At 38.0% G+C, this 26,548-nt stretch overlaps 1 protein-coding gene across 2 annotated transcripts in view; it reads right to left on the reverse strand.

Annotated features, from left to right (window-relative positions):
• Positions 1–26,548, reverse strand: part of LOC136867368 (solute carrier family 35 member F2) — a 234,006-nt gene that overhangs the window by 16,492 nt on the left and 190,966 nt on the right. The window contains exons 9-10 of one of the 2 annotated variants that reach the window (XM_067144546.2): positions 4,580–4,653; positions 1,862–1,878 (exon numbers count right to left, since the gene is read on the reverse strand). In XM_067144546.2, coding sequence (XP_067000647.2) covers positions 4,625–4,653 — 29 coding nt within the window. In that variant the 3' untranslated portion in view covers positions 1,862–1,878; positions 4,580–4,624. Of the gene's footprint in view, positions 1–1,730; positions 1,879–4,579; positions 4,654–26,548 lie in introns of those variants that run through there. The other variant, XR_010859672.2, reaches the window with a different exon arrangement.

The following is a 26,548-nucleotide window of genomic DNA, read 5'->3' on the forward strand; positions in this document are numbered from 1 at the left end:
ATGGTTATGGTTATGTATCCTACTTACATGCTTCAACCTTAAAACATAACCATGCTTCTTTCTAAAGGAATATTCAAACTGTTTCAAACCCTAACATGAATGACTTTAACCAAGATTCCGATATTGTTAAAATTTCTTACGACTCAGGCGACCATATCAGCTGAAGAAACCCCAACTAACGCAGTGATAAATTCTAGTCAATACTATTGAGAAGCCCCAATTCAAGCTGTGATCAATCCAATCTGCAATTGGAGGTCTGGTTATTGTAAAAAATGTAATTCATTGTTCATAAATTCTGGCAAGGTTAATGCACTTATTGTACATACTGTACATATTGTAAATTGTGTAAATAGCGTAAGACAATTGTATTTAGTATTAAGTTAGTTTACTATAAGTTCCAATGTTTATAGTTTTAATTCTTGACCTTAGGATTAATATAGGCTGAAGATGCCCATAACTAGGGCAAAACATGTCCCTAACTGGTGTGTTTCATTCATGTAGAATTTAACCACTAAAAATATATATTTGTATTGAAAAGGTGGAGACAATAATTTTAATCTTGAAAGAGTTTACTTATTGTATCTTCAATACGGAACAAAATGAGATTAGTTACTTGTGACTTGGGATAGAGAATTCTGCTTGAGACTTGAACTGTAGCAGATGCATTTAAGAAGTAATCCCTAAATTACAAATTTTATCAAATTAAAACTAGGCGTTATTATTCCATGATAACTGTTCTGAACTAATCACTAATTAAATCTGGAGTTCAACTTAAATGATAAGTTTTTAAAATAATTAAGGAACTCAAAGGTCATAATTGCACCGATCCATGACCTTATCTTTCACATACTGTCTTTGGATAAGGTGAGTTGGAACTTCTTGTTTCTCCTTGTGTGTACTATTTCATTGCTGTTCATTTATATGTTTGCTGATTTTGGTCTCAGTGACACTGTGTTATAATTTATTATTTGAGCTATTCTGGGTGTCACTGTCACTCACTCAGTTGTCACAGAACTCATGACCCGTCTTTTCGAGGGCAGACATGACTCCCACTTCCACTCTGAATGGTTCACATGAGTTAGTGATAATGACCAGCCGGCTGATTACGACTCCGTATGAACCCACCTTTATGCTTGAAGAATGAATTTGTAACTGCTAATCCCATATTTGTCAGAAGTTCAGTAAATGATTCCTTTCCTATTTAGGTACTTGCATATCTTCACCACATTTACCCATTACCTTCTCACATCCTTCAATTCTATTTCCAATTTTTGCACTGGAATCATCAGAATTTAGAAAGAGTTATTGAAATATGATTTTAGAAAATGACTCTCTGTGTCACATTAATGTACCATACCAATGATGTCATAACCAAGAAGTCAAGAACCTAACAAATAACAAAAACTTTGTGATGATCCTGTAATTTCTGTACAAATTATCATGCTACCAATACTAAAGGAAAGTACAGTAAATAATTTCAGGTACATTTCATCATAATTTGATAGATATTCAAGAAAAACCTTGAATATGAATTGTTCATAATGTGATAAAGTTGCTCATATAACTTGTCATGTTATAAGTCCTTCAGATCTTGAAAGATAGTTTCAAACACCCATGTTGTAATTACTCTTTGAAACTTAGTAGCACAGTGAAAGAGTTAGTCTAGCTGCATTATTATCACATGGATTTCTAAATATTGGAATCATCAGGTATCAATTGAGAGATCTCACCTGACTGATACCAGAACCTGAGAGTCCAGTGTCAGTGCTTCCAGCAAGAGTAGCACGGCTAAGTGACACAGATGCATGACCACTAACAGGCGTTGTAGTTGGCGCTAGCTCCAAGTTAAATGAAGAGGTGTGGTTTCGGGGCATGCCTCTGCAATACAATACAACAATATTATTAACTGGTTTGACAGAAGGCAGTTCAGGTATAGGAAAGGTTATTCCAGTGAGGCTCAACTTACACGATTCCAGCAAGATATAGCAGATATTTTAGGTGATAAAGATTTTGATTCCAGTAGGAAACCTGATACTTAGTACATTGCAGATCAGATAGTGGTCTATATCACCAAAAAATCACTGGAATACCCGTACATACCCAATAGATTTTTCAATCTATGGGACCCTAACCACGATTCCTTGATTCGAGAACTGTAAAAGATAAAAGGAGCTGGTGGTGATTATTGTCTTAAGAGGAAGTACAACTGGGCAACCATTCTCTATTAACACTAATCATGAGGGGGTGGTTGGGAATGGAAAGGGTCCAACACTTCAAAAAATGAAGGTATCAGCCAAGGAAAGAAAGAGCTATGAAGGGTATGAAAATGGACTCCCTAGGCCTCGACACCTAATACTGTTGGGGTCGATAAAGAACAAGAGTTGACCAAGGGAGGTCAGATAGGATAGATTAAAGTGAGGAGCCTGGCACAAGTAAGTGGGAGCAATGCCACAATCAGCTAAAAGCCCCGTGGTTGCCAACCCATGCCCTCAAGTTAAGAGCCTCTGGGATACCTTTTAGTCACCTCTTACAACAGGCAGGGGATACTGTGGGTGTTATTCTACCATCCCCACACACAGAAGTAGAGGTACAAAGGAGCACAGCTTGTTCTGGGTGATATCCGACAAAAGAATAGTGTGAAGTAAATGTTGCAAATGTTAGGCTGGGAAAACTTGGGTGTAAGGAGATGATCTGCTCAACTAAGCGGGATGTTCCAAGCTGTCAGTGAAGAGATGGCATGGAATGACATTAGCAGAAAAATAAGCATAAATGGAATTTTGGAAAGTAGAAATTCAAGAGTACAAATTTGGACAAATATTCATTCATAGGAAGAAGAATGAGGGATTGCAACAATTTACCAAGGGAAATGTTCAATAAATTTCAAACTTCTTTGAAATAATTTAATATAATACTAGGTAAACAACTGATAGTGAATCTGCTATCTGGGCAATAGTCCTAAAATGCAGATCAGAGGTGACTGAATGATTGATAAATTAACTCGTATATGTATGTACAAATACAGATAGGTGAACATTAAAGGAACCTATACGCTACAAATTCATTTTAACAAGTAAAACAAACTAGTAATATGAAATAAAGGGCCTAAAATGTTAAGCTATTATTGCATGCATTTAAATCAAGACAGTTTTAAAGTATATAATTATTCATTACACTACGAAACAATCACTTTATAACTAGCAATCCAATATGTGTTGTTTTAAAGTTTTCAGAGCACTGATTCCAAATATAACAATCTTCTTGCATACATTATTTCTTGGTCATACATGACAAACTGTTCCAGGGTAAATTATATAGAGGATAAAAAAACAGACAAATATTTAACAATTGATGACCTATTAATAGCTGGAGTTTGTTGTCAGTATTCTGACCAGTCAAAATAAAACTTAAAATTCCATCTTCCACTTTTATAATATTCTAAACTTGTTCTCAGTGAAATTAGTAACGTTCCCTCACAATCAACAATTCAGCTCCATAACTTCTCTCATTCCCAGGTACTCAAAATCTGTAAATACTATTTATATCTTACTGCATAGAATTTTTGCTGCTTCAGTTTTAGCACGACATCTATGAAGCCAGACTACGTACATTTGAACGTTAGTGTAATGAAATCACAAGCTCACATCTGGCCTTATAGCTCTGGAACTAAAAAACTGATCCAAATGGTTGAGTACTGTTTGAGTGGAAATGTAGGATATAAGAGAAAATATCACACTTGGTGGACTTCAGTTTTTTCTGCAGGGTAGAATAGGGTAGGGTGTCGGCCTCCGAATCCCAAGATAGCGGGTTCAAACCCAGCAGAGGTAATCGGATTTTTGAAGGGCGGAAAAAAAGTCCATTCGACACTCCATGTCATACGATGTCGGCATGTAAAAGATCTCTGGTGATACATTTGGTATTTACCCGACAAAATTAATTAAATCTCAGCCTTTGACGCCCAAGAGAGATCCGGTTTACTCTGTCTGCCATCTAGCGGACCTAGAGTAAAACGGAACGTCAAAATTGACGAGCAGACAGCCATATGGCATCAAATCGAAACGTCTGCACACGGTAGCTGAAGTCATACGATTATTATTATTATTATTATTATTATTATTATTATTATTATTATTATTATTATTATTATTTACTATCATTTGGTTTCCAGTTGATACTGTAACTCCAAAACCAAAGGACATATGAAGGTAGTTAGGATGTCTTAAGATGACACCTAACACTTGGGTAGCAAAATGATCTGAATCTCAAAATTATAACACGGCAAAGGAGGGAACCAGCAATTTTGATGGTCTAAATATCAATTCTGACCCCTTGTGTGTGGTAGCATTAGATAGCTCTGTCTGAGCTTAGAGATGAAGTTATGCAGGGATTAATGATGTGATCATTTTTTAATTTTCTTCTAAATGACTTCTGAATGTAAATTCTGATCCATGATGTGTACATCAATGAATACACCCAGCATTATTGCACCATTATGACAGATTTTCGGTGATGCAATTGTTGTTCCTGAAAAACTGAACAATACTGTCCTAGGCTATGAACCCATCAGTGATAGAATCATTACCATCAAACTGAATGCTTCCTCTTGCAGGATTAATATTATCCAGGTCTATGCTCCCACAGCTACAGTATCAGATGCTGAAATAGAAGAATTCTATGAACTATTAGAACATACCATCAATCTGTTTGCAAATAGGGAAATAGTAATAATCCAAGGTGACTTCAATGCTGGAGACACTGACATCAGATCTGTGATTGGTTGTTATGGCCTAGGCGAAAGGAATGAACGAGGAAAACAACTACTCGAGTTTTGTGTTGGCAACGACATGGTAGTTTGCAACACCTTCTTCCAGGATCACCCAAGGCATCTGTACACTTGGATATCGCCTGGTGATAGAGTCAGGAATCAGATTGATTTCATCTTGGTGAGACATTGGAAACCATCTGTTCTAGAATGTAAGACCTTTCCTGGAGCGTAATGTGGCAGTGACCATAATCTGTTGTCCATGAAAATACGGATAAAACTAAAAGTCACCAAGAAGATAAGAGCAAGGCAGTTTAGACTCACTAGCCAGGAATTTCTTGCACGCTTCAGGCAACTTGTACGGCCAAAGCTCCCAGAAGAATCACCTTGTCAGACGTGGGACCGAATAAAAGAGATCGTCTCCTCATTTCTCCCAGAGTCAGCTAGGAGGACACAGAGTCCAAAACATCCCTGGATATCAAAGAAGTCTTTGCAACTGACTGAAGAGAGAAGTAGTCTGAATAAACACGGTATCCAATCTATTCAGGATGAAAATAGGTACAGGATCCTGTGTAGAGAGATAAAGCGTCATTGTAGGAATGATAAATCACAGTTCATCCACAGCGTTTGCAAGGAAATAGAACAAAACCAGAACCAAAATCAAACAAAGGATCTCTTCAACAAAATAAATAGTATTAGTCGTCAATTTAAACCACGCACATGGTGTATAGAAGACGAGAATAGATGGCTAATTGGAGATAGAAAAGAAGCGCTAGAGAGGTGGAAACAATACTGTGAAAAGCTGTACTCTGGAAGAAATGATGATGTAGCAGTCCAGCAACCAGGAGGGCCTTCTGCATTGGAACCTCCCATTCTACAAAGCAAAATCAAGAACACCATTAACCATTTAAAAACAAACAAATCTCCTGGACTGGATGGTATTTCTGGAGAGATGCTTAAAGAAATGGGTGAAGAAAGTTTGCACGTGATGCACTCCTTGTGTAATAGGATATGGACAACGAGAGAATGGCCAAAAGATTGTACAAGCTCTATCTTAATCCCCTTGTACCAGAAAGGGTCACTCAGGAAGTGTTCCAACTATTATACAATTGCTCTGATATCTCATGCAAGTAAGATTTTATCGTACATCATAAACCAGCACCTCAAGTCTTACATAATGCCTCACATCTCCATTGAGCAAGCAGGATTTGTTGCAGGAAAAGGAACACGGGAACAGATTGTTAATATGAGGCAAATAATTGAAAAATCTCGTGAGTTCTGCATTCCTGTACTAATATGCTTCCTTGACTACAAGAAAGCTTTTGATTGTGTTGTCTGGAATAAACTGTGGCAGGTTCTTGGTGAATTTGGCATTCCACAACATCTAATATCATTACTGAAAAGTCTGTATGGAAACAACATTGCAACTATAAAGGTAGATGGCAACATTTCAGAATTTTCAGTATTTCGCAGGGTGATATAGATGTTGATTCCCATAGGGAATCTGAAATCCTGAATGAGTAAATTTTAAATTATAAATTATAAATATTTGTCCTGAATGAGTAAATTTTAAATTATAAATCGGTGGCTCCAGTTAGCCTACGCAGTGGCCTCCACGGTATGCACTAGCCAGCGTATTGGTAGGTGTGCTAGGTACCAACTGATGAGCCCACCCTAGCACACGAGAGCAAAACGCTGGCAACCAAGAATGAGTTAGCTGGAAAATTTATAATGTCCAATAACGGACCATTTATATTGGTATTACATTTCGCAGGGTGTCCGACAGGCCTATTCTATATAACATATATGCTGAATATGTGATGAAGAAAGCCCTCGATGACTGGTCTGGAGGCCTATCAATTGGTGGTTGAAAAATCAGTAACCTGCGCTTTGCTGATGACACCACTCTCCTTGCCAGCAGTGAAGATGAACTTGTAGAATTACTAGCAAGGGTAAAAGATGTGAGTTTAGAATATGGGGTAGAGATCAACCTGAGCAAGTCCAATCTAATGATAACTGACAGAGGGGCACAGATCCAGCTAACAGGTCGATTAAGGGAACTGGAAATGGTAAATGACTTTATATACCTTGGGTCGATCATCTGTGATACTGGAAGTTCTGACAAAGAGATTAGGAGACGTATCACCTTAGGGCGCGTTGCCATGAGCAAATTCACAAAAATATGACAGAGCAGAGCAATTACAAACAGTACAAAGATTAGACTAGTTGATTCTCTTGTGTTCTCTGTCTTCCTTTACGGTTCTGAGACCTGGTCCATCAAGGCAATAGATAAGTACCGTATCGACACCTTTCAGATGTGGTGTTGGAGAAGGATGCTCCGTGTACCTTGGACGGAAAGAAGAACGAATGCATCTATTATTCAAGAACTGAATATGTCCGAACGTCTCTCCTCTCATGTCATAAAGAGAATCGTCCAGTTCTTTGGACATATTGTAAGACGTGATAGTGAAAATCTGGAGAAATGTATCATGGAAGGCAAAGTTTTTGGCAGAAGACCACGAGGAAGGACATCGAGTAGGTGGATTGATCAAGTTCTGCGTACCACCAGTCTGACTCTTCAACAGGATTTAAGAGAAGCTGAACATCGTCAAAGTTGGCGCTGCTTAATCCAGAATATTGTGTGAAGTCAAATGGGGTCACGACGCTCAGCAATGAGTTACACGACTTATGATGATGATGATAGATTAGGGCATGATTATACTGTACGATTGTGTATGATTAGGGCAAATGTTACAGAAGGACAAAATTTTAAAAATTACTGTACCAAATAGTTTGAAACATTATTGTATTTGGCAATATTGGAAAGAAGAATTCAAATAGAATTGAACTTTGTTATTACCATTTAACTCTTCCCAGACTTCAACTTCACAAATTTTAACTGCAAGGAATCATATGTTTTGCATAAGTGCACACATCAACTGATGCAGACTGTTACAGAGCAGTATGGTTCACACATGCTTGGGCTATATAATTAGCTATCTGTGTCACTGGGTGCCCAGCCCGATAACTTAATTTACAACAAATAACATCAATAATGTGACAGGTGAGAACAAAAAAGTCAATTACTGGTACCACTTGTAAATTAAACTGAATTGACTATCTAATATGACTTTCATTTCACCCTGAAGTCATACTTGTGTCCCATGACAATGTCAAGAAAACCCAGTGGAAAAGTCCCTCATCTGTCTCCACCCACATATTTTCCCATGCTTTTAGTTGTGCATTAAACAAATCAATCCTATACATACATACATACATACATACATACATACATACATACATACATACATACATACATACATACATACATACATACATACATGTATCATCTTTATGCTGATGATCTGCAGATCTACTACCACTCAAGAACTGATAAAATTCAGAGTGCTGTAGAAAAAGTTAATGCTGATTTAAGTCTCATAAGTAATTTTGCATTGAGTAACAATCTCAAAATTAATCCTCTTAAAACGCAAGCAATAATCATTGGTACCTAAAAAAACTTACACGTCTTAAAACAATACGAAATTCCTCCTGTAGCACTAAACAATACCATTATTCCATTTTGTGAAACAGTTATGAATCTTGGTGTGGCTATAAGCGAAACATTGAACTGGTCACAACATGTGATGAAAGTGTGCCAAAAGGTATATCAAAGCCTGCATCCTCTGAAGCGGTTTAAAAATATATTTCCTCGGTCCTTGAAAATAAAGCTCATTCAATCACTCTTGTTTCCAATTCTCGAATACTGTGATACAGTTTTTATTGATATCAATAACGAGCAAAGCATGAGACTGCAACGTGCCCAAAATGCATGCATCAGGTATGCATTCGACATACAACCATACGCCCATGTATCCCCATTCTATACACAATTATCTTGGTTACGACTGAATGACAGATGTAGACTCCACGCAACTACTTTGGTGTATCAAGTGCTTTCTGAAAACACTCCTCCTTACCTATCCACCAGATTTCGCTACCTTAGTTCCCTGCACCTGTTCAATACCCGGTCAGGCTGTACGCTAGAAATTCCTGTGCATCGAACCGCAACCTACAACAGATCGTTCACTATCACCGCCACGAGCTGGTGGAATGAACTTCCCAATGACATCAGGGAAGCTAAATCTAAGACAAAATTTAAAATCCTTTGCCAGCGTCATCTTTTAAGCACTTCCAGTCTTTCTTGAGTGTGAATGGGATGCATGAATGAGAGTGAATATGGTTGTTTATTGCAATGTGTTCCTGTATATAATTTAGTTATACTTTACTCACCTTAGTTTAGTTAGTGATACTTTAGTTGCTTTAGTTATACTTTAGGTTGTAAAGATTTCATATGTTTAAATTTTATGTAAAATATACATTGTATATACATGAAGTGGTTAAGTGTAAGAAAGGGCCGGGAGCCCTAACTTCGCCACAATAAAGACGCTTTAATAATAATAATAATAGTAATAATAATGCATAATTCACTATAGACTGTTATGCCTTTTAGCATTCAGTCTGCAAGCCTCTGTGAATTTACTAAAAGCCACCACAATCCTCTATTTGTAACTAGCTCTGTGGCCTCATTTACTTCTATACCTCTTATCTTTAAATCGTTAGGAACTAAGTCTAACCATCATCATCTTGGTCTCCCGCTAATTCTCTTACCTTCCATGACCGAGTCCTTTATTCTCCTAGGTAACCTAACCTCCTCCATTCACTTCTCGTGGCCCCAACTCCGAAGGTGGTTTATGCGTATAACTTCATCAATCGAGTACATTTCTAACTTAGCCTTTATCTCCTTATTCCGAGTAATTTTCTGCCATTGTTCGTACCTGTTTGTAGGTACTGCGATCATTCTTGCTACTTTCATGTCTGTTACTTTTAACTTATGAATAGGATATCCTGAATCCACCAGCTTTAACTGCCATAAAGCAAAGTTGGTCTAAAAACAGACCAGTGTAACATAGTTTTGTCAGGGAGCTGACTTCTTGCTTACTGAATACTGTTGATCGCAACTGCAAGCTCACTGCATTAGCTTTTGCTGCACCTTGACTCAATTTTGCTTACTATACTACCATGCTGGAAACTTGAAAATACTTGAAATGATCTACCTGTTCCAGTTTTGTATTCCTAACCTGACAATCAGTTCTCTTAGGTTTCTTCCCTACTGACATCTCTTCTGTCTTGGAAGTGCTGATTTTCATATCATACTCACATACATACATACATACATACATACATACATACATACATACATACATACATACATACATACTGAACCCATGACCTTTGAGTCATAAGGAGCCAGAGTCCTAAATTCATTACATGAGGTACCATATAAATTACAAGTCATGAGCTCTAGCTGCATTTTTTATCTCTGACCAGAGACAGCACATGGAGAACAGATGGTGATTCTCATTCTCACACTACAGAAATTATGTCACCTACATGTGTAGAACGTGCACGGATACGAAGTAGCTTGGCGGAACTATTTTTTATTAAAAGTACATTTTAAGAAGAATTGGCGACGAAACTGCTGTAGTAAATGTCCGGAAATCGTATGTGAAACAATTTGGTTGTTAATGGTAAAGACTTTAGACTGCTAAATAGCTCCAGAAGAAAAATGGTCGAAAGACGCACCTGTTCGTTTAAACTATGTTACATTGACCAAAATATAGTGCCTAGCTTATGAGTTAATTTAACAACTCAGCTGGTTAAGAGAAACCCTTAAATGCTTATCATCAACATTCCTACTAAACTAAGCAACTATGTGTTGCTATGTCATGATCAGTCATAATGACATTTCTGTGGGGTGGAAAAAGTGTCTCTAAATTTTTGGCAGTAAATGCAGATGGCATGTTAGTGGGAGTAAATCTTATAAAAGAACACCGCGCCATTTGCAGTCATGCATTGTTTTCAGTCAATTTGAAGCGACCGCGCATCACTCAGACTTACATTAAAAAATTTGTTTTGTATCTCTGATACTGATTCTATAGCCAAGGAAATATCCCACAGAATTCAGAAAGGTAGCAAATTCTACAAAATAGTTAAAGACATAATATGGAACAAGAAAATACCTACAAAATGTAAGAAAGTCATATATGAAACCTATAACGTACTAAGCCTGACCTATGGTTGCGAAACATGGACCATGAGAAGTAAAGATGTCAGTAGAATCCAGGCAGCAGAAATGAGATTTGTCCACAGCATGATCCGTAAAACACGGAGGGACAGAGTCCGTAATGAGGAAATCCGCAAGCAGGCTCAAGTTGGAAGACTGGAAGACTGCAGGACAGATAACATCGAAGCGACTGAGGTGGTATGGACATATGCAATGCATGGAAGATAACAGATTACCAAAACAAATGTATGATCTAAAACTTGAAGACAAAAGACCAAGAAGGGGACCAAAACTCAGGTACAAGGACATGGTGAAGACTGACATTGAACAGTGAGGACATACTTTGGAAAGCATTGAAGAAGGAGAGAAGTTCAGAGACCAGAACTGGTGGAGAAGCCTTGTTCACCGACCCATCGCTTAAGATGGAACGATGCGGGGTATGTATGTTTTTTTTTTTTTTTTTTTTTTTTGGTTTTTTTTTTTTTTTTTGCTAGTTGCTTTTACGTTGTACCAACACAGATAGGTCTTATGGCGACAATGGAACAGGAAAGGGCTAGGAGTGGGAAGGAAGCGGCCGTGGCCTTACTTAAGGTACAGCCCCAGCATTTGCCTGGTGTGAAAATGGGAAACCACGGAAAACCATCTTCAGGGCTACCGATAGTGGGGTTCGAACCTACTATCTCCCGAATAGTGGATACTGGCCACACTTAAGCGACTACAGCTATTGAGCTCGGTATGTATGTATGTATGTATGTACTCGTCAGCATAGGCCAAACTGCTTACTACATTCCCACCTAACCGAATCCCTCCCTGCCACTTTATACCTTTCAGCAGATGGTCCATGTAAACTACAAACAGCACTGGTGAAAGATTACAGCCTTGTCTATTGTCTAACCTGTGTAAGTACCTTGAACCAAGAACTCATTCTACCATCAATTCTCACCACAGCCCAATTGTCAACATAAATGCCTACCCTGTACAAGTTCCATGTGAAGTTGTTAAACATTTCCCCATGTTATATTACTAGTTGATATGTGATAAACTCATGAATCCATAAAAAACAAATATTTCCTCTATTACTAAAAACAAAAAGGTTTAAGATAAACAGATTTCATCATGAGGTTCATTGTTTTATATCCTAATTGTACAAAAGGTTGTGGTGAAGGCAGCAGTTTTCATGATCATTTACAGGACTGCATGGGATTTAAAAGTAAGTAAACAGAAGGATGTACAGAAATACTTTCTACTTTAAGACAGTAGGTATCCTGTCACTTTATAGGAAGAATCAAAGAGGCAGAATGGAAATAAGAAAGAGTTTAGAGTTTTCAATCACTTCTGATCTGCATTTAGGGCAGTCGCCCAGGAGGCAGATTCCCTATCTGATGTTTTCTTAGCTTTTTCTTAAATGACTGCAAAGAATTTTGAAATTTATTCAACATCTCCCTTGGTAAGTTATTCCAATCCCTAACTCCCCTTCCTATAAACAAATATCTGCCCCAATTTGTCCTGTTTAATTCCAGCTTTATCTTCATATTGCGATCTTACCTACTTTTAAAGACACCACTCAAACTTATTCGTCTACTGATGTCATTCCATGCCATCTCTCCATTGACAGCTTGGAATATACCACTTACATGTAAAAACTCTCATTTTCAGGCCTGTATTGAAATTCGTTATAAAATAATACAAATATTTGTATTATTTTACATACCACTTAGTCACTCAGCTTGTCCCCTTTCTCCCAAGTCTTCCCAGCCCAAACTTAGCAACATTTTTGTAACGCTACTCTTTTGTCGGAAATCACCCAGAACAAATTGAGCTGCTTTTCTTTGGATTTTTTCTAGTTCTTGAATCAAGTAATCCTGGTGAGGGTCTCATACACTGAAACCATTTCTCCAATGAAGATATTTCCTTATATTAACACCTAGGTACTAGCAATGATCCCCAAAAATAACTTTCAACCAATCAATGCAGTAATTAAAACTGAGAGGGCTTTTCCTATTTGTGAAACTCACAGCCTGACTTTTAACCCCGTTTATCACCATATCATTGTCTACTGTCCATCTCACAACATTATTGAGGTCATTTTGCAGTTGCTCACAATCTTGTAACTTATTTGTTACTCTGTACAGAATGACATCATCTGCAAAAAGCCTCATCTCTGATTCCACTTCTTTACTCATAGCATTAATATATATAAGAAAACATAATGGTCTAATAATACTGCCTTGAGGAATTCCCCTCTTAATTATTACAGGGTGAGATGAAGATTCACCTTATCTAATTCTCTGAGTTCTATTTTCTAGAAATATAGCCACCCATTCAGTCACTCTTTTGTATAGTCCAATCGCACTCATTTCTGCCAGTAGTCTCCCATGATCTACCCTATTAAATGCCTTAGATAGGTCAATTACAATACAGTTCATTTGACCTCCTGAATCCAGAATATCTGCTATACCTTGCTGGAATCCTACTAGTTGAGCTTCAGTGGAATAATTTTTCCTAAACCTGAACTGCCTTCTATCGAACCAGTTATTAATTTTGCAAACATGTCTAATATAATCAGAAAGAATGCATTTCCAAAGCTTACATGCAATGCATGTCAAACTGACTGGCCTGTAATTTTCAGCTTTATGTCTATCACCCTTTCCTTTATACACAGAGGCTACTATAGCAACTCTCCATTCATTTAGTATAGCTCCTTCAAGCAAACAATAATAAAATAAGTGCTTCAGATATGGTACTATATCCCAACCCATTGTCTTTAGTATATCCCCCAAAACCTTGTCAATTCCAGCTGCTTTTCTAGTTTTCAACTTTTGTATCTTAGTGTAAATGTCATTATTATCATAGGTAAAATTTAATACCTCTTTAGCATTAGTCTCCTCCTCTCTCTGGACATTATCCTTGTAACCAACAATCTTTACATACTGCTGACTGAATACTTCTGCCTTTTGAAGATCCTCGCATACATACTCAACTTGTTCATTAATTCTTCCTGGAATGTTCTTCGTGGAAACTGTCTGAGCTCAATCTCTCAGCTACCAGAATCTAACCTTGCCAAATAGCATTGCCTGAGGGTGTAATCCACTGAGAATGAACATGAGGATGACTGTCTCAATCAATACTGATCTGCATTTAGGGCAGTCGCCCAGGTGGCAGATTCCCTATCTGTTGCTTTCCTAGCCTTTTCCGAAATGATTTCAAAGAAATTGGAAATTTATTGAACATCTCCCTTGGTAAGTTATTCCAATCCCTAACTCCCCTTCCTTTAAATGAATATTTGCCCCAGTTTGTACTCTTGAATTCCAACTTTATCTTCATATTGTGATCTTTCCTGCTTTTATAGACGCCATTCAAACCTATTCGTCTACTAATATCATTCCACGCCATCTCTCCACTGATAGCTCGGAACATACCACTTAATTGAAATAATAACATTAAGTTATTTATTAGACCACCTAATCAATACAAAATCATCTTGGATGATTTACATAGATTTGTTAGCTAATAGGCATCATCAGCCATAGTCTTAACCTTAAATTAAAAATAAGCGTCTAAATAACATGTAGTAATGAAATGAATTTTAAAATCTTGAAGAGATTTGAAGTAAAATAACATTAAAAATAACAATGATGGTTTGAAAATACAATGTGATGAGATATAATAGTGGAAGTATTGACAAAATTAACATTAGAAGGCTGCTAAAACAAGTACAATGGATAAAACAACAGACTGTTATACAACAAGTAGTAAGATTGCATAAAAGTAAAGTTGATAGTCTGGCGGTTATAATTAGACGATGGCGAAAAATCGTATATAATCAAAGTAGAGAAGAGAGAATAAAAGTCAAAGTTAGTCGAGAGATCCGGAGTTAATCATGATCTTGAAGATAAAAGACATGTACATGTAACATACCACTTAGTCGAGCAGCTCTTCTTCTTTCTCTCAATTCTTCCCAACCCAAACATTGCAACATTTTTGTAACGCTACTCTTTTGTCGGATTTCACCCAGAACAAATCGAGTTGCTTTTCTTTGGATTTTTTCCAGTTCTTGAATCAGGTAATCCTGGTGAGGGTCCCATACACTGGAACCATACTCTAGTTGGGGTCTTACCAGAGACTTATATGCACTCTCCTTTACATCCTTACTACAATCCCCAAACACCCTCATAACCATGTGCAGAGATCGGTACCCTTTATTTACAATCCCATTTATGTGATTACCCCAGTGAAGATCTTTCCTTATATTAACACCTAGATACTTACAATGACCCCCAAAAGGAACTTTCACCCTAACAACGCAGTAATTAAAACTGAGAGGACTTTTCCTATTTGTGAAACTCACAACCTGACTTTTAGCCCCGTTTATCAACAATTGCCTCTTACAACAGACAGGAGACATAAGTTTTCTCTCACTCTCTTTTTTTTTTTAAATACTTGTTTAATATGACACTAATATCTGCAATGACAATGGCGGGAAAGAAGAATGCCAAGACTGAGAAAGTAGCAGCTATTTTCTGGTGAGAATATGAAAAAACTATGGAAGAACCATTTTCATCACTGCAAATTGTGGGCCACCATCTTCCATCTTGTACTGTGCAGTTAACCTGCTCTGTGGATATGAGGATATTCCATCCTCTAGCAACACCAACATGAAGGAAAGGAAGAAATGCTCTGACCAATTAAAGAATAAGAGGGTCAGCTTTAGAAAATAAAAGCCACTATAAAGAGGAAAAAAGGAGGAGACACTATACTAATCACCTCCTCCTCTCCTGTGCCAAAGACAGTATACAGTACTCTGCACGTAAGGCTATACACTAAAAAGCAAATATCACCGCCCTATTCTCTTTTCTTAATAGCTCATCACTGCTGTCAACTTGACTAGTTGCATACTGAAATCATGAGGCATAACCATCAACAAACTAACCTCAATGTAAGTATCAATAATGGAGGTTCCTTTACCCAAGTAAATGATTCATCAAGATATTTATAATTAAGTTGGTTTCCAAGCTCAATCAGGAATTAAGGAAATAAACACTTTCTCTCATGCTCACACAATTTACTGTTATATATTTCTGCCTTTGTTTTGATACACGCATTACTATAACCGTATTATTTGGTGTTTGTAATAGTGATAAAATGGGTGAATTGTTTTACCCTCAAGATTGACTCTATGTGTAAGATGTGTTACCTCAGGATTGACTGACTCTATGTGTAAAATGTGTACCCTCAAGACTGACAGAGTACAATATTTTAAAAAGAAGTTGTTTGCTTTTTTTTTTTTCATGTGTGTTTTAAGTGAAAAATGTTTTGTTTGGTTTTTTGGGAAAAATGTGAAGATTTTTAGGGTTGTTGGTTTTGGTGATTTTTTTATGGGCAGATAATTTTTTTTACATAAAAATATGGTCTTTATAACTTTCTAGAAACGGTGTAGTTGCACGTCGCAAGTCTGGTAGGATGCTTCGAGGAATTTCCGGTTGCATCACAATGGAAATTTCTCGAAGGAACGCCTGGTATTTTGATCAGCAGTTTTCTCTGGGCCCTTACTGGCTAAAATAAAAACTTTTTCTATTGGTGAATGTTTAGCAATTTCACAATTTCCAGCCACTGGCCACTTGGCCAGCGCCAAGCTTGTTCCCTCTGTCTATTTGGTTTGACCAGCGAAGGCAGAAGTTTTCTCCTCCATCTGATGGGTCACCCAGACCTCCAAGGTAAGCACTATCTCCTTTTGGTTTCAGATGTTTAATTTTCAAATGTAGTTTTTAATTTAATTTTCTTTACCTCCGGAGTTTGCCCGCGATTTGTCCCATTCGCCTAATTTATAATATATAATTTATATAATATATAATATATAATTTATAATTTATAATATTCACAGCACATTTCCTCAACAACCATCCTTTTTCCCCACATCCTTCAGCCCACCTTAACCCCCCCTCCCCCACCCCTTCCCCAACCTCCTCTCCTTCTGACCTTCCCCTCCCCACTCCTTCCTTTTCATTTGAATTTCACAACAGTTAGTCTGAAGCACACTCAACAATGGACCACACACCTCATGCTGTATGAGAGGTAAGTCTCATATAACCTATGCCATCTAACTAACACATTCTCTCATTCAATTCATTAATTTAATTTTATCTAATTTATCAAGTTAACTTCATGGGCACCGCAATGAATCGCAAAAATTTTATACCAGACACAATGTATCTGTGTTAACCACATCTTCATGTGCTGTCCTGACAATGTCCAACAACATTTCAGCAAGATTTAACAAGCACCATGAGAGCATCTCATTTATTATTTTGATTGAAGATGAAACAACATCTAACAGTTCCCTGTCAGCTAGTGGTTATTTACAGCAGTGTCCAATGGATTACATATAGCTAACACCACACATATAGATTTGATGACAAACTACAGGATCAACATTTACCAGTTCCTATTGAAATGATCAGCACTATTAGAACTAACAGTTCTGTGTATATAAATTAATACTTAATACTTGAAATTATTCTCAATTATGAACATACTCAAGATGTTAGAACCTAGTTCATTTTCAAATTTATTCATATTCCATCCCAGTTTTTAATGTCACTTTGTATATATTTGTTTTCATTTGTTTTTATGTCAATTGCGTGCATGTACATTTGTTTAGTTATTAGGTGTTTTGCATTAAGGCTGAAGATGGCCAGCCCAGGCCGAAACTAGTCCCTAATTAATGTAATTTAGAATATTACATAATATAGTATTGAAAGGTGGACCATTACTACATTAATTTAATAATTACATTGTAATTTAATTTCAGATGACCTAGCCCGCATGGCTAGTCATATTCATTTTGTTTCTTTTTGGTTTTGTAAATTATATTTTATATGTAAAATTTAATTTCCCTTTTGTTTGGTTGTAATGGTATAAGTACGTAAATTATAATTTTCCCCTGGGTCTGCCTCTTGTAGTACAGTTTCCTCTTAACATACTCTCATTCAGGATGAGCTCCTCATTCTGAAGTGTTTTAGGAAAGGTTACTTCCTGAATGGGCTCTGTGTTAAGATGTTAATTGTTTTCACCTTTTCCTTCTTTCAGTATGTCTTAACGTGTAGGCATGATTTGTGAACATGCGTTACTTTTCTTAAATGTATTGGGCTAAACTATTCCTAATTTTTGTATGTTATTTAAACTCACCGCCGTGAAGCTTGAATGCATCTCTCTAAATTTGCTGTGTTAAACTTGCGTCATTGATGGCTCCGATTGTAATGTTTTCTTATTATCATCATTTCAGTAAATTGTAATATGTAAAATGAATCACTGCTAATTTCGCTTCACCAGCAATGCCAATACCTTCGCACTGCCCGGGTAGGGTTCCAACAGTTTCCCACCTCCATTCCTTTAGTTGTCATGTTGCTTAAACTGGTATTTACATTCTGCTGTTTTTCTGCATTAATCGTGCATATGTGTTTGAGGTTATTTGATCTGGTCTGGAAATCATTACTCTTCCTTGTAACGTTCATTATTATTATTATGTTTAAACCTTTAATGCTGTGTGTCCCCGGAAGGGTTACATAATGGTAGCAGAGCGTGGTTGCTGATGAAAATGAGGTTAGCAGTGATTGTTTTAGTAACCTCAAAATTACCTAAAGAATCATCTCGCATTGCTGTTTCTTGTGGTCAACATGTCTTGTGCTATCCCTAAACCTTTCCATTTGAGGAAGGAGGAATTAATTTGCAAACTTTGTATTCGTAAATTAAATTCGACCGAAAAGGTTAGAGATGACATGAGCCTGTTGAGGCAATTCCTTAATTTATCGGTGTCAATTCCTGAGTTAACTACAGATGAAGTGTGCGCATCTTTGGAAATCGTTAGAGAAAAACTATCTGACTTTAACGCTATTCTTTTATCCTTCTGTTCCTCCGAACCGTCTAATGCTCAATTAACATGTGTGAAAGCCCAAGTGCAGCATTACGTGAATAGGATTCGTGACTTGTTAGCTCTCAATTTATCAGCTAACGAGCGATAAGAGTGTGAATCCTTACTGACACAGTTTTCTTACATTTTTGAAAAAATAGTAGGCTTGCTTGAAGGCAACGCGTTGCCTAGTTCCAGCTCTGAAGTTCGAGTATCAACCCCATCCAAAACTTGTGAAAGTGGAACAATTTCTGTATCTACTGCTTCCCAAACTTGCACTGTGGTAACTAGTGATAATGTTCCCTTGAGATCTTCTTCTGCTCTCTTTACAAGTGCCTCTCCGCCTGTAGGTAATGCATGTAATGATGGTTCTTCTACACAAGTTGGTTATGTATTTTATTCCTATGGCACTTGGTAATGCTAATGTGTCTTTGTATCAACTTTCTGTTGCAACACAACCTGTATCAAACGTTTCGGTGGTTTCTAAAATGTGTGAAATTGTTTCGCAGATGAGAATATCTGCACTGGTTTCATTGCATTCTAACAACAGTCCTAACCTCACTTTCAGTATTCTATCCTTTACTCAAGGGCGTTTGAATCAAGGTTACTATGCTGCGGTAATTCCTTCTCAGAACCACTCTAGTCCTCCTCAGGTACTTCCTACGCTGCTGTCTTTCAGATTTTTTCCAATTTACCTCACCCATTAATTGCGTATTTAAAGGTGTACCAAAGTTCACCGCTAACTCGATTGATGAGGTCATTTCTTTCCTTCGATTTTTAATTGAATTTAAAGATCAGGCCATTGTATACCATTTAAGTAGTGATAATTTCTTCCACGTCTTATATCCACATGTACCAAGAGCTCTTTCTGAGCATATCATTAGAGATATTTCTAAAAGATGGACCGTGGATCAGTTTCATGCACATATACTTGAATTTTTTATTCCTTCTCATGCCTTATCTTCCTTGGTGCAAAAACATTATTTCAGAGTGCAGCATTTGAATGAAACGTCTGAATAAATTCAGGACATTAAGCTCTATGCTAGAATTTTTATGCTCAACTACTCACGAGTCTCAAATGGTTGCCAGCATCGTTGAGGGACTTGCCCCTAATTATCGGTCATATCTTGCTCTTTCACCAAGACCACCTACTTTCGCTCAATTGGAAACTATCACTGTTTCTGCCAAAGGCATTAGACATGTCAACCAGCTATGTGTTGCGTTAACTCCATCTCCTATGAGCATGTCTCTTCCGCAGGTCACTAGAACCGCTTCTTCTCTTTCTTCCAAGCCATGTGATTCTCGTGCATGTTTTAAGTGTGGCTCCACTGATCATTTCCAGCGGAATTGTCCTAAGATTAGGCCATTAGGCAATTCAAAACCTGCCGTGGGTGGACAAACTGAAAATTTCCAGAGGAGTTGTCCTAAGATTGGGCCCTTAGGCAATTCAATCCCTGATGTGAGTAGGGTTTATTCCACCAATAATTTTTGTCGATACTGTGGGTTGAATAGACATTTTTCTAGACAGTGTCCTCACAATTCTTCTGGGTGTGGGCATTCTTGTAATGGTAATTCTATATGACTAACCTCCAATTCTTGTGCCAAACCTCAAAGTGTAGCTTCATGTTTCGTCTGTTATCGCTGCAGGTTAGATGATGATTTACACAATTCGGAGGTTGATGATAGATCTCAGTCTGACCCTAGTGTCGATTTTCTACAATCTTGTGGCATTTCTGCTATCCCTCCTTGTAAATTACCTTACATATGCTTAGAGGTGAACAATGAACCTGTCTGCGCTTTGGTAGATTCTGGAAGTAGCATCACCTTGATGAGAGAGAACTGGTATAATTCCATGAAAACTGTTTGGAAGTTCCCTTCTTTAAAAATTGTATCTTTAACCTGCCATACAGCTAACTCTAATTCCTTGAATGTGATTGGACGTCTGGATGTCAAAATAAGAATGCGTAATTTCACATGGAAAATTCCTGTGCTAGTGGTGAAAGATTTATCTTGTCCTTTCATTTTGGGGGCAAATTTTATTGCCAAAACTGGTATGATTTTGGACCTTCAGTACAATGAGTTCCAGTTTAAATTTTCCGTAAGAATCTTTACTTTGTGTAATCACTCCCCTATTCTTCCTTGTCATGTCAATGCATTTTCTGAGGACATGGGTGAACCCAAAGCTTTTGACTTTGATCATTTGCCTGATGATCAAGCCAACCAATTTAAGAATCTTTTTGATAAATTTCCTGATGTATTCTCCAATAAGTTAGGTGTAACCAATGTCTTGGAATACAAAATTGAAGTCACTGACAACATACCTGTTCGTTCTCCTCCGTCTCAGTTGTCGCCTCCCAAGATGAAAGCCCTTAACCATGTTATTCGATCAAATGCTTGCTGATGGTGTAATACGTCTTTCTAAATCTGCTTATTCTCCTCCCATATTTCTTGTCCCTAAACCACAGGGTGGTTTCAGGCCTGTAGTCATTTATCAGATGCTCAATAAGAGAGTTGTTCTTCAATCTGTTCTCCTTCTGATTTGAACCCTTGTTTCTCTTGGTTTGCTAATGCCAAAATTTTTACCACTTTCAATTTGAATCAGGCATATTATCAGATACTTCTTGCTGAGGAATCCAAGCACCTCACTGCTTTTGCCACGGATTGGAACCTCTATGAATTTGAATGTGTCCCATTCAGCCTAAGTACAGGCGCTGCGGTCTTTACTCAGTTACTAGATAATGTTTTGTCTGACATTAAATTCAAATTTGTATACAATTATTTGGATGATTTAGTTAATTTCAGTAAAAAAGTTTGAAGAGCACCTTGCCAATCTAAATGAAGTCCTTGAAAGACTCTGTAAAGCAGGGCTAACCCTTAAGGCTAGCAAAGTTACTTTTGAACAACCCCAGATGTCCTTAGTGCATACTGTGTCTGAGAAAGGTGTCTCCCTGCTCAATCTTGTACTGCAGCTATACCCAATTTTCCTACCCCTAAAGATGTCAAGGCTGTAGCTAGGATCGTTGGCCTGGTCAATTTCTTCTGTAAATTCATCCCCAATTTTGCTGAAAGAGCAGCTCCATTAAATGCTTTGAGAAGAAAAGATGCTAAATTTGAGTGGGGTGATGCCCAACTTGAAGCTTTCTATGACCTGAAATCTGCCTTATGTAACACTCCTGTTCTGGCTATGCCAGATTTTTCTAAACGTTTCATTCTTCAAACGGATGCCTCATCTACAAGTATATCTGGTGTTCTACTTCAGGAATTTGAAGAGGGACGTCCAATTTCTTATGCTTCCCGTACTCTAAATCCTGCTGAATGCAACTATTCGATCTATGAATTGGAAGTCTTAGCTGTTGTTTTCTCTTTAGAAAGATTTAGAATGTACCTTGAACATCTACCTTTTGATCTTGAAACAGATAATCAGGCATTGAGTTGGGTACTGACCAAACCAAGGAGGACTGGTCATCTTGCACATTGGGCAGTACGCATCTCAGCTTTTCAATTTGAAGCTCGTCACATTGGTGACACTGAAAATGTTATTGCTGATAGTCTCAGTAGGATGTTCTATCCTGGCAGTTTTGATACTCAATCAGAGCCTGCAGATCCCTCTCCTGAACAAGTTTTGGCCTTTGTTAATGTAGTTCACACTAATTCCCCTTTTCTTTTCAAAGATATTGGTAAACATCAGGAAGAGGATGCTGAATTAAAGGCTATTATTGACAGGATTAAGTCTGGTGAACATGTCAAGCCGTATGTTCTTGAGAATGGTGGTCTGTGTTGTCCTGCTCGCAGTCGCAGACACCCCAAAATTGTTGTTCCAGCTAACTTGGTTCCTGCTCTCTTTAAGTATTTGCACAAATCCCCTGTCAGTGGACATCTCGGTGTGTTCAAAACCAGAGACAAAATCCGTAAACATTTATATGGAACTCTATGTATGGTGAAATTCGTACTTTTGTCAAATTGTGCAAAACCTTTAGTATTAGTAAACCTGCTCCTAATACTCGCCTATGTCTGTTGTCATTTTAGCAAGCTTCTCGCCCTATGGAGAGATTATTCATTGATTATATTGGTCCCTTCCCGAGATCACGGAACGGCCATCGTTTCATACTTGTGTGTGTTGATGCGTTCTTGAGTTTTATGTGGCTGTTCCCTACTCATATGGCTAATACTAACACTACTATTTCTTGTCTGAAACAGATCTTTGCTTCATTTGGACCCTCTCAATTTTTAGTTAGTGACAACGCCAGAGCTTTTACCTCTGTGCAATTCCATAATTTCTGTTTTGATTTGTCAATTTCTCATCAAACTACTACCCCTTATTATCCAAGGCCAAATTATGCTGAAAGAGTCAATCAAAATCTTAGATTTGCTCTTATTGCCTACCACTCTGCTGACCACTCTAAGTGGGATTCATCACTTAATTGGTTGTCACTTGCTTTCAACACTGCCATTCATGAAAGTCATAAGCAAACTCCTGCTTCATTGATACTAGCGTTCACCCCTAATTCTCCTCATTCAAATTTATGATACATTGATCATCTTCTACCTGATGTCGCAAATCCAGAAACGATCTGTGCTGCTTGGCACTGTGCACGTAAAAATTTGAAAGTTTATTATGCTAAAGTTCAACGTAACTATAATCAAGGGCGAAGACCGCACAGTCCGTCTGAAGGTGACCAAGTTTATGTAAAGACTCATCCTATCAGCAATGCTGCGGACCATATAATTAGTAAGTTAGCCCCCAGATTTTGAGGCCCCTGCACAATTTTGAAATTTCTAACCGCTGTGTCATTATTAGTCGGTGATCCTGAAAGAAAGAGGATCCGTTGTGTTCACTTGTCCCAAATAAAAATCCCTTAGTTATGAGATGATACTTTAGAAACCATTTAAGATATGTGGGGTAGTTACAAGGAATCTTAGTTGCAAGCAAATTCTAGTAAGTAAAGCTGCCCAGCGCCCCTTTAGGATTTTATAGTTTAATTAGGAATTGTTTTAGTTGTAATTAGAATGGTCGTTTGTGACCATGCTAGATATAATTTAGTATAATGTAGTTTGGGTAAGATTAAGATCTTTATTCATGTTCATAACTAGGGATTCTCTGTAATATTTTCTGGTATAAGGGTAAACTGCAGCAGATTTTCTATTAGTCTTTCAGTCTTTCTTTTGTTGTTCACCATTTTTCTTTTTGAAATTATTAATAGTGCTTGCCCTAGGGGGCTGGGGTATTCCCAAGTCTGTGGGAGGGGATCTCCCTATGGAGGTCGTTGAGACACCAGTTGGGTGACTCGTAGCTTTTGTCTACCGAAGTGGCTTTGGCTTTAGTATTCCCTGTCTCCTGTGTATGGATTTATGTTACAGTGACTGCAGGGGCTGCAATCTCTGTTTCAACCTGTTATGCCTAGTGGAGGGGCACATTGAATGTCTTGAGCTCTACCGTCCAACCCAGTGGCCAGATGTCCAGTTGGCGATAGCCTTATTTCTACCTGACAGCAACCTGACGTGCCTAGTTGAGGGACACATTGTACATCTTGGGCACGATCGTCCAACACAAGTGGTCAGATGTCCAGATGGCGACCACTTTATTTCCACCTGACAGCAACCTGACGTGCCTATTGGAGAGGCACATTGTATGTCTTGGGTACTAGCACCCAACACCGCAAACAGGCGGCCAGATGTCCAGATGGCGGCAGTTGTGATGACTGCGCCCTACTTCACTATATGATACGGATGGGCCACACTACTACTTGCTTGTGGACCGAGTTTGAACTGAACTTATATGGAGGCTGGTGGCAACGGCCGTGTCGGCAGTCACATAGTCAGTGATAACCAGTGGTCAACTGTAGCAACTTCAATGTAACTAAAGTAAAATCTAATACAAAATCTACTTGTGTCAAACTTTGTTATGAAGAAAGCAGTGGATGCCTTGTTGTAGAAAGTGAATGCGATCTGCGTAACCTATTGATTATACCTTACAGTGGACAGAAGGGTTGAAGATTTAAAACAAAGAATCACAAGATTCAATATTTTTTCTTCACAAGGTTGTATTTTGTTAAATTATTTTTCTGTGGACATAAAAGTTGATATAGTGACATTTTAATTTTTTGGATATTCAACACAGAAAACATGACTGCCAATAAAGTGTAAGAAAATTATTTGTATCGAGCTATGCTCGAATTTAAGGGAGGGGAGGAATGTAATAGTGATAAAATGGGTGAACTGTTTTACCGTCAAGATTGACTCTATGTGTAAAATGTGTACCCTCAAGATTGACTGTGTATAATATTTTAAAAAGAAGTTGTTTGTTTTTTTCATGTGCATGTGCCTTTGGTTGTGGCACCATACACAACCATTAACTTGGCTCAAGGGAGATAGGGTCACCTTCCCTATTCCTCCACTTGAGTAATTCCTGTCTGGCGCGTCCACGTCGCGGGGGTGGTCACCCTACACTTCAGTAGACTGGAGTGATAGGATGGCTGAGTTCAGTCGGGGACCCAGTCCTGGGGGGTATAACACAGAACCCATGCCCAGGGATAAAGGTGAAGACCTCAACGGCAGTGAAGGTGGAAGTGAAAATCACTGGTACGGCGGATCTGGCGGAAGAGGCAATATCTGATCCCCGAGATCTGACTCAGGGCCTTCTGCCTTGCAGATTGATAGGGGACTATTAAAGGCTATGGGAGATCACCCCGACAGAAAAATCTTCGGAAGTGATAGGCTCAGCAAGTCAGCTTCTGAATAATTTGGAATTGCTTTCAAAACTAAACGAGGCCTCGGATGGAAATATTGTAATCACCAAAATAATGATTCTAGTTCCCTCATTGGTAATGATATTAATGACGGTTCAATACCCGATGCTCCATCACAACCAAAGAGGAGAACACACAAAACTCGATATGAGACTGAAATCAAAATTGCCACGCTAAACGTTCTGACACTAACTGGCAAAACAGAGGAATGTCTAGACTTAATGAAAACAAGGAACATAAACATACTGGGACTCAGTGAAACCAAGTGGAAGGGAAAAGGATCAAAGGAACTCAGAGGGGGATACCATCTATTTTGGTCAGGTGGAGATCAAGCAAAAAATGGAGTTGGTGTTGTTATGGATCATCAAATGAAAGATCATGTAGTAGAAGTAAAATATGTTTCTGATCAGATTCTTCACATAATGCTGAAATTGGATTCTTCCCAGAACATCAACATCATTCAGTGCTACGCACCACAGACTGGTTGTGAAGATAAAGAAAAAGAACATTTTGAAGAAGACATAGAGGAAAGAATAAGAGGAGATGGAACAATTATCATAGGGGATATGAATGCTCAAGTAGGAACTGTGAGAGATGGATATGAAAGTATTCTAGGAGCACATGGATGGGGTCCATGAAACCCAGAAGGAACTAGACTACTTGACCTCCGCCTGAGGAACAACCTTATAATAGGGAACTCATGGTATCAAAAACAAAAAAGCCATAAGGTCACAAGATATGGATGGGATGGAAAAAGTGAATCTCTTAAGGATTACTTTTTGATCGAGAAACAACTACAAATTAGACTGTTAGATGTAAAAGTGATTCCTAGTGTCTCCCTGGAAAGTGATCATAGACTCCTCATTGGATACTTAAAGTTTAACAAGTTAAAAGAAGTAAGAACCACACAAGTAAAGAAAACTCAAGACCTGGAAGCTGAAGGACAATGATAGAATAATAGAGTTCCAAGAAAACGTCAAAACAGTGATACCAAAGACAGATGAAAGAAC

Source organism: Anabrus simplex, chromosome 3, assembly GCF_040414725.1.
Source record: "Anabrus simplex isolate iqAnaSimp1 chromosome 3, ASM4041472v1, whole genome shotgun sequence".
In the NCBI taxonomy this organism is placed as follows: domain Eukaryota; kingdom Metazoa; phylum Arthropoda; class Insecta; order Orthoptera; family Tettigoniidae; genus Anabrus; species Anabrus simplex.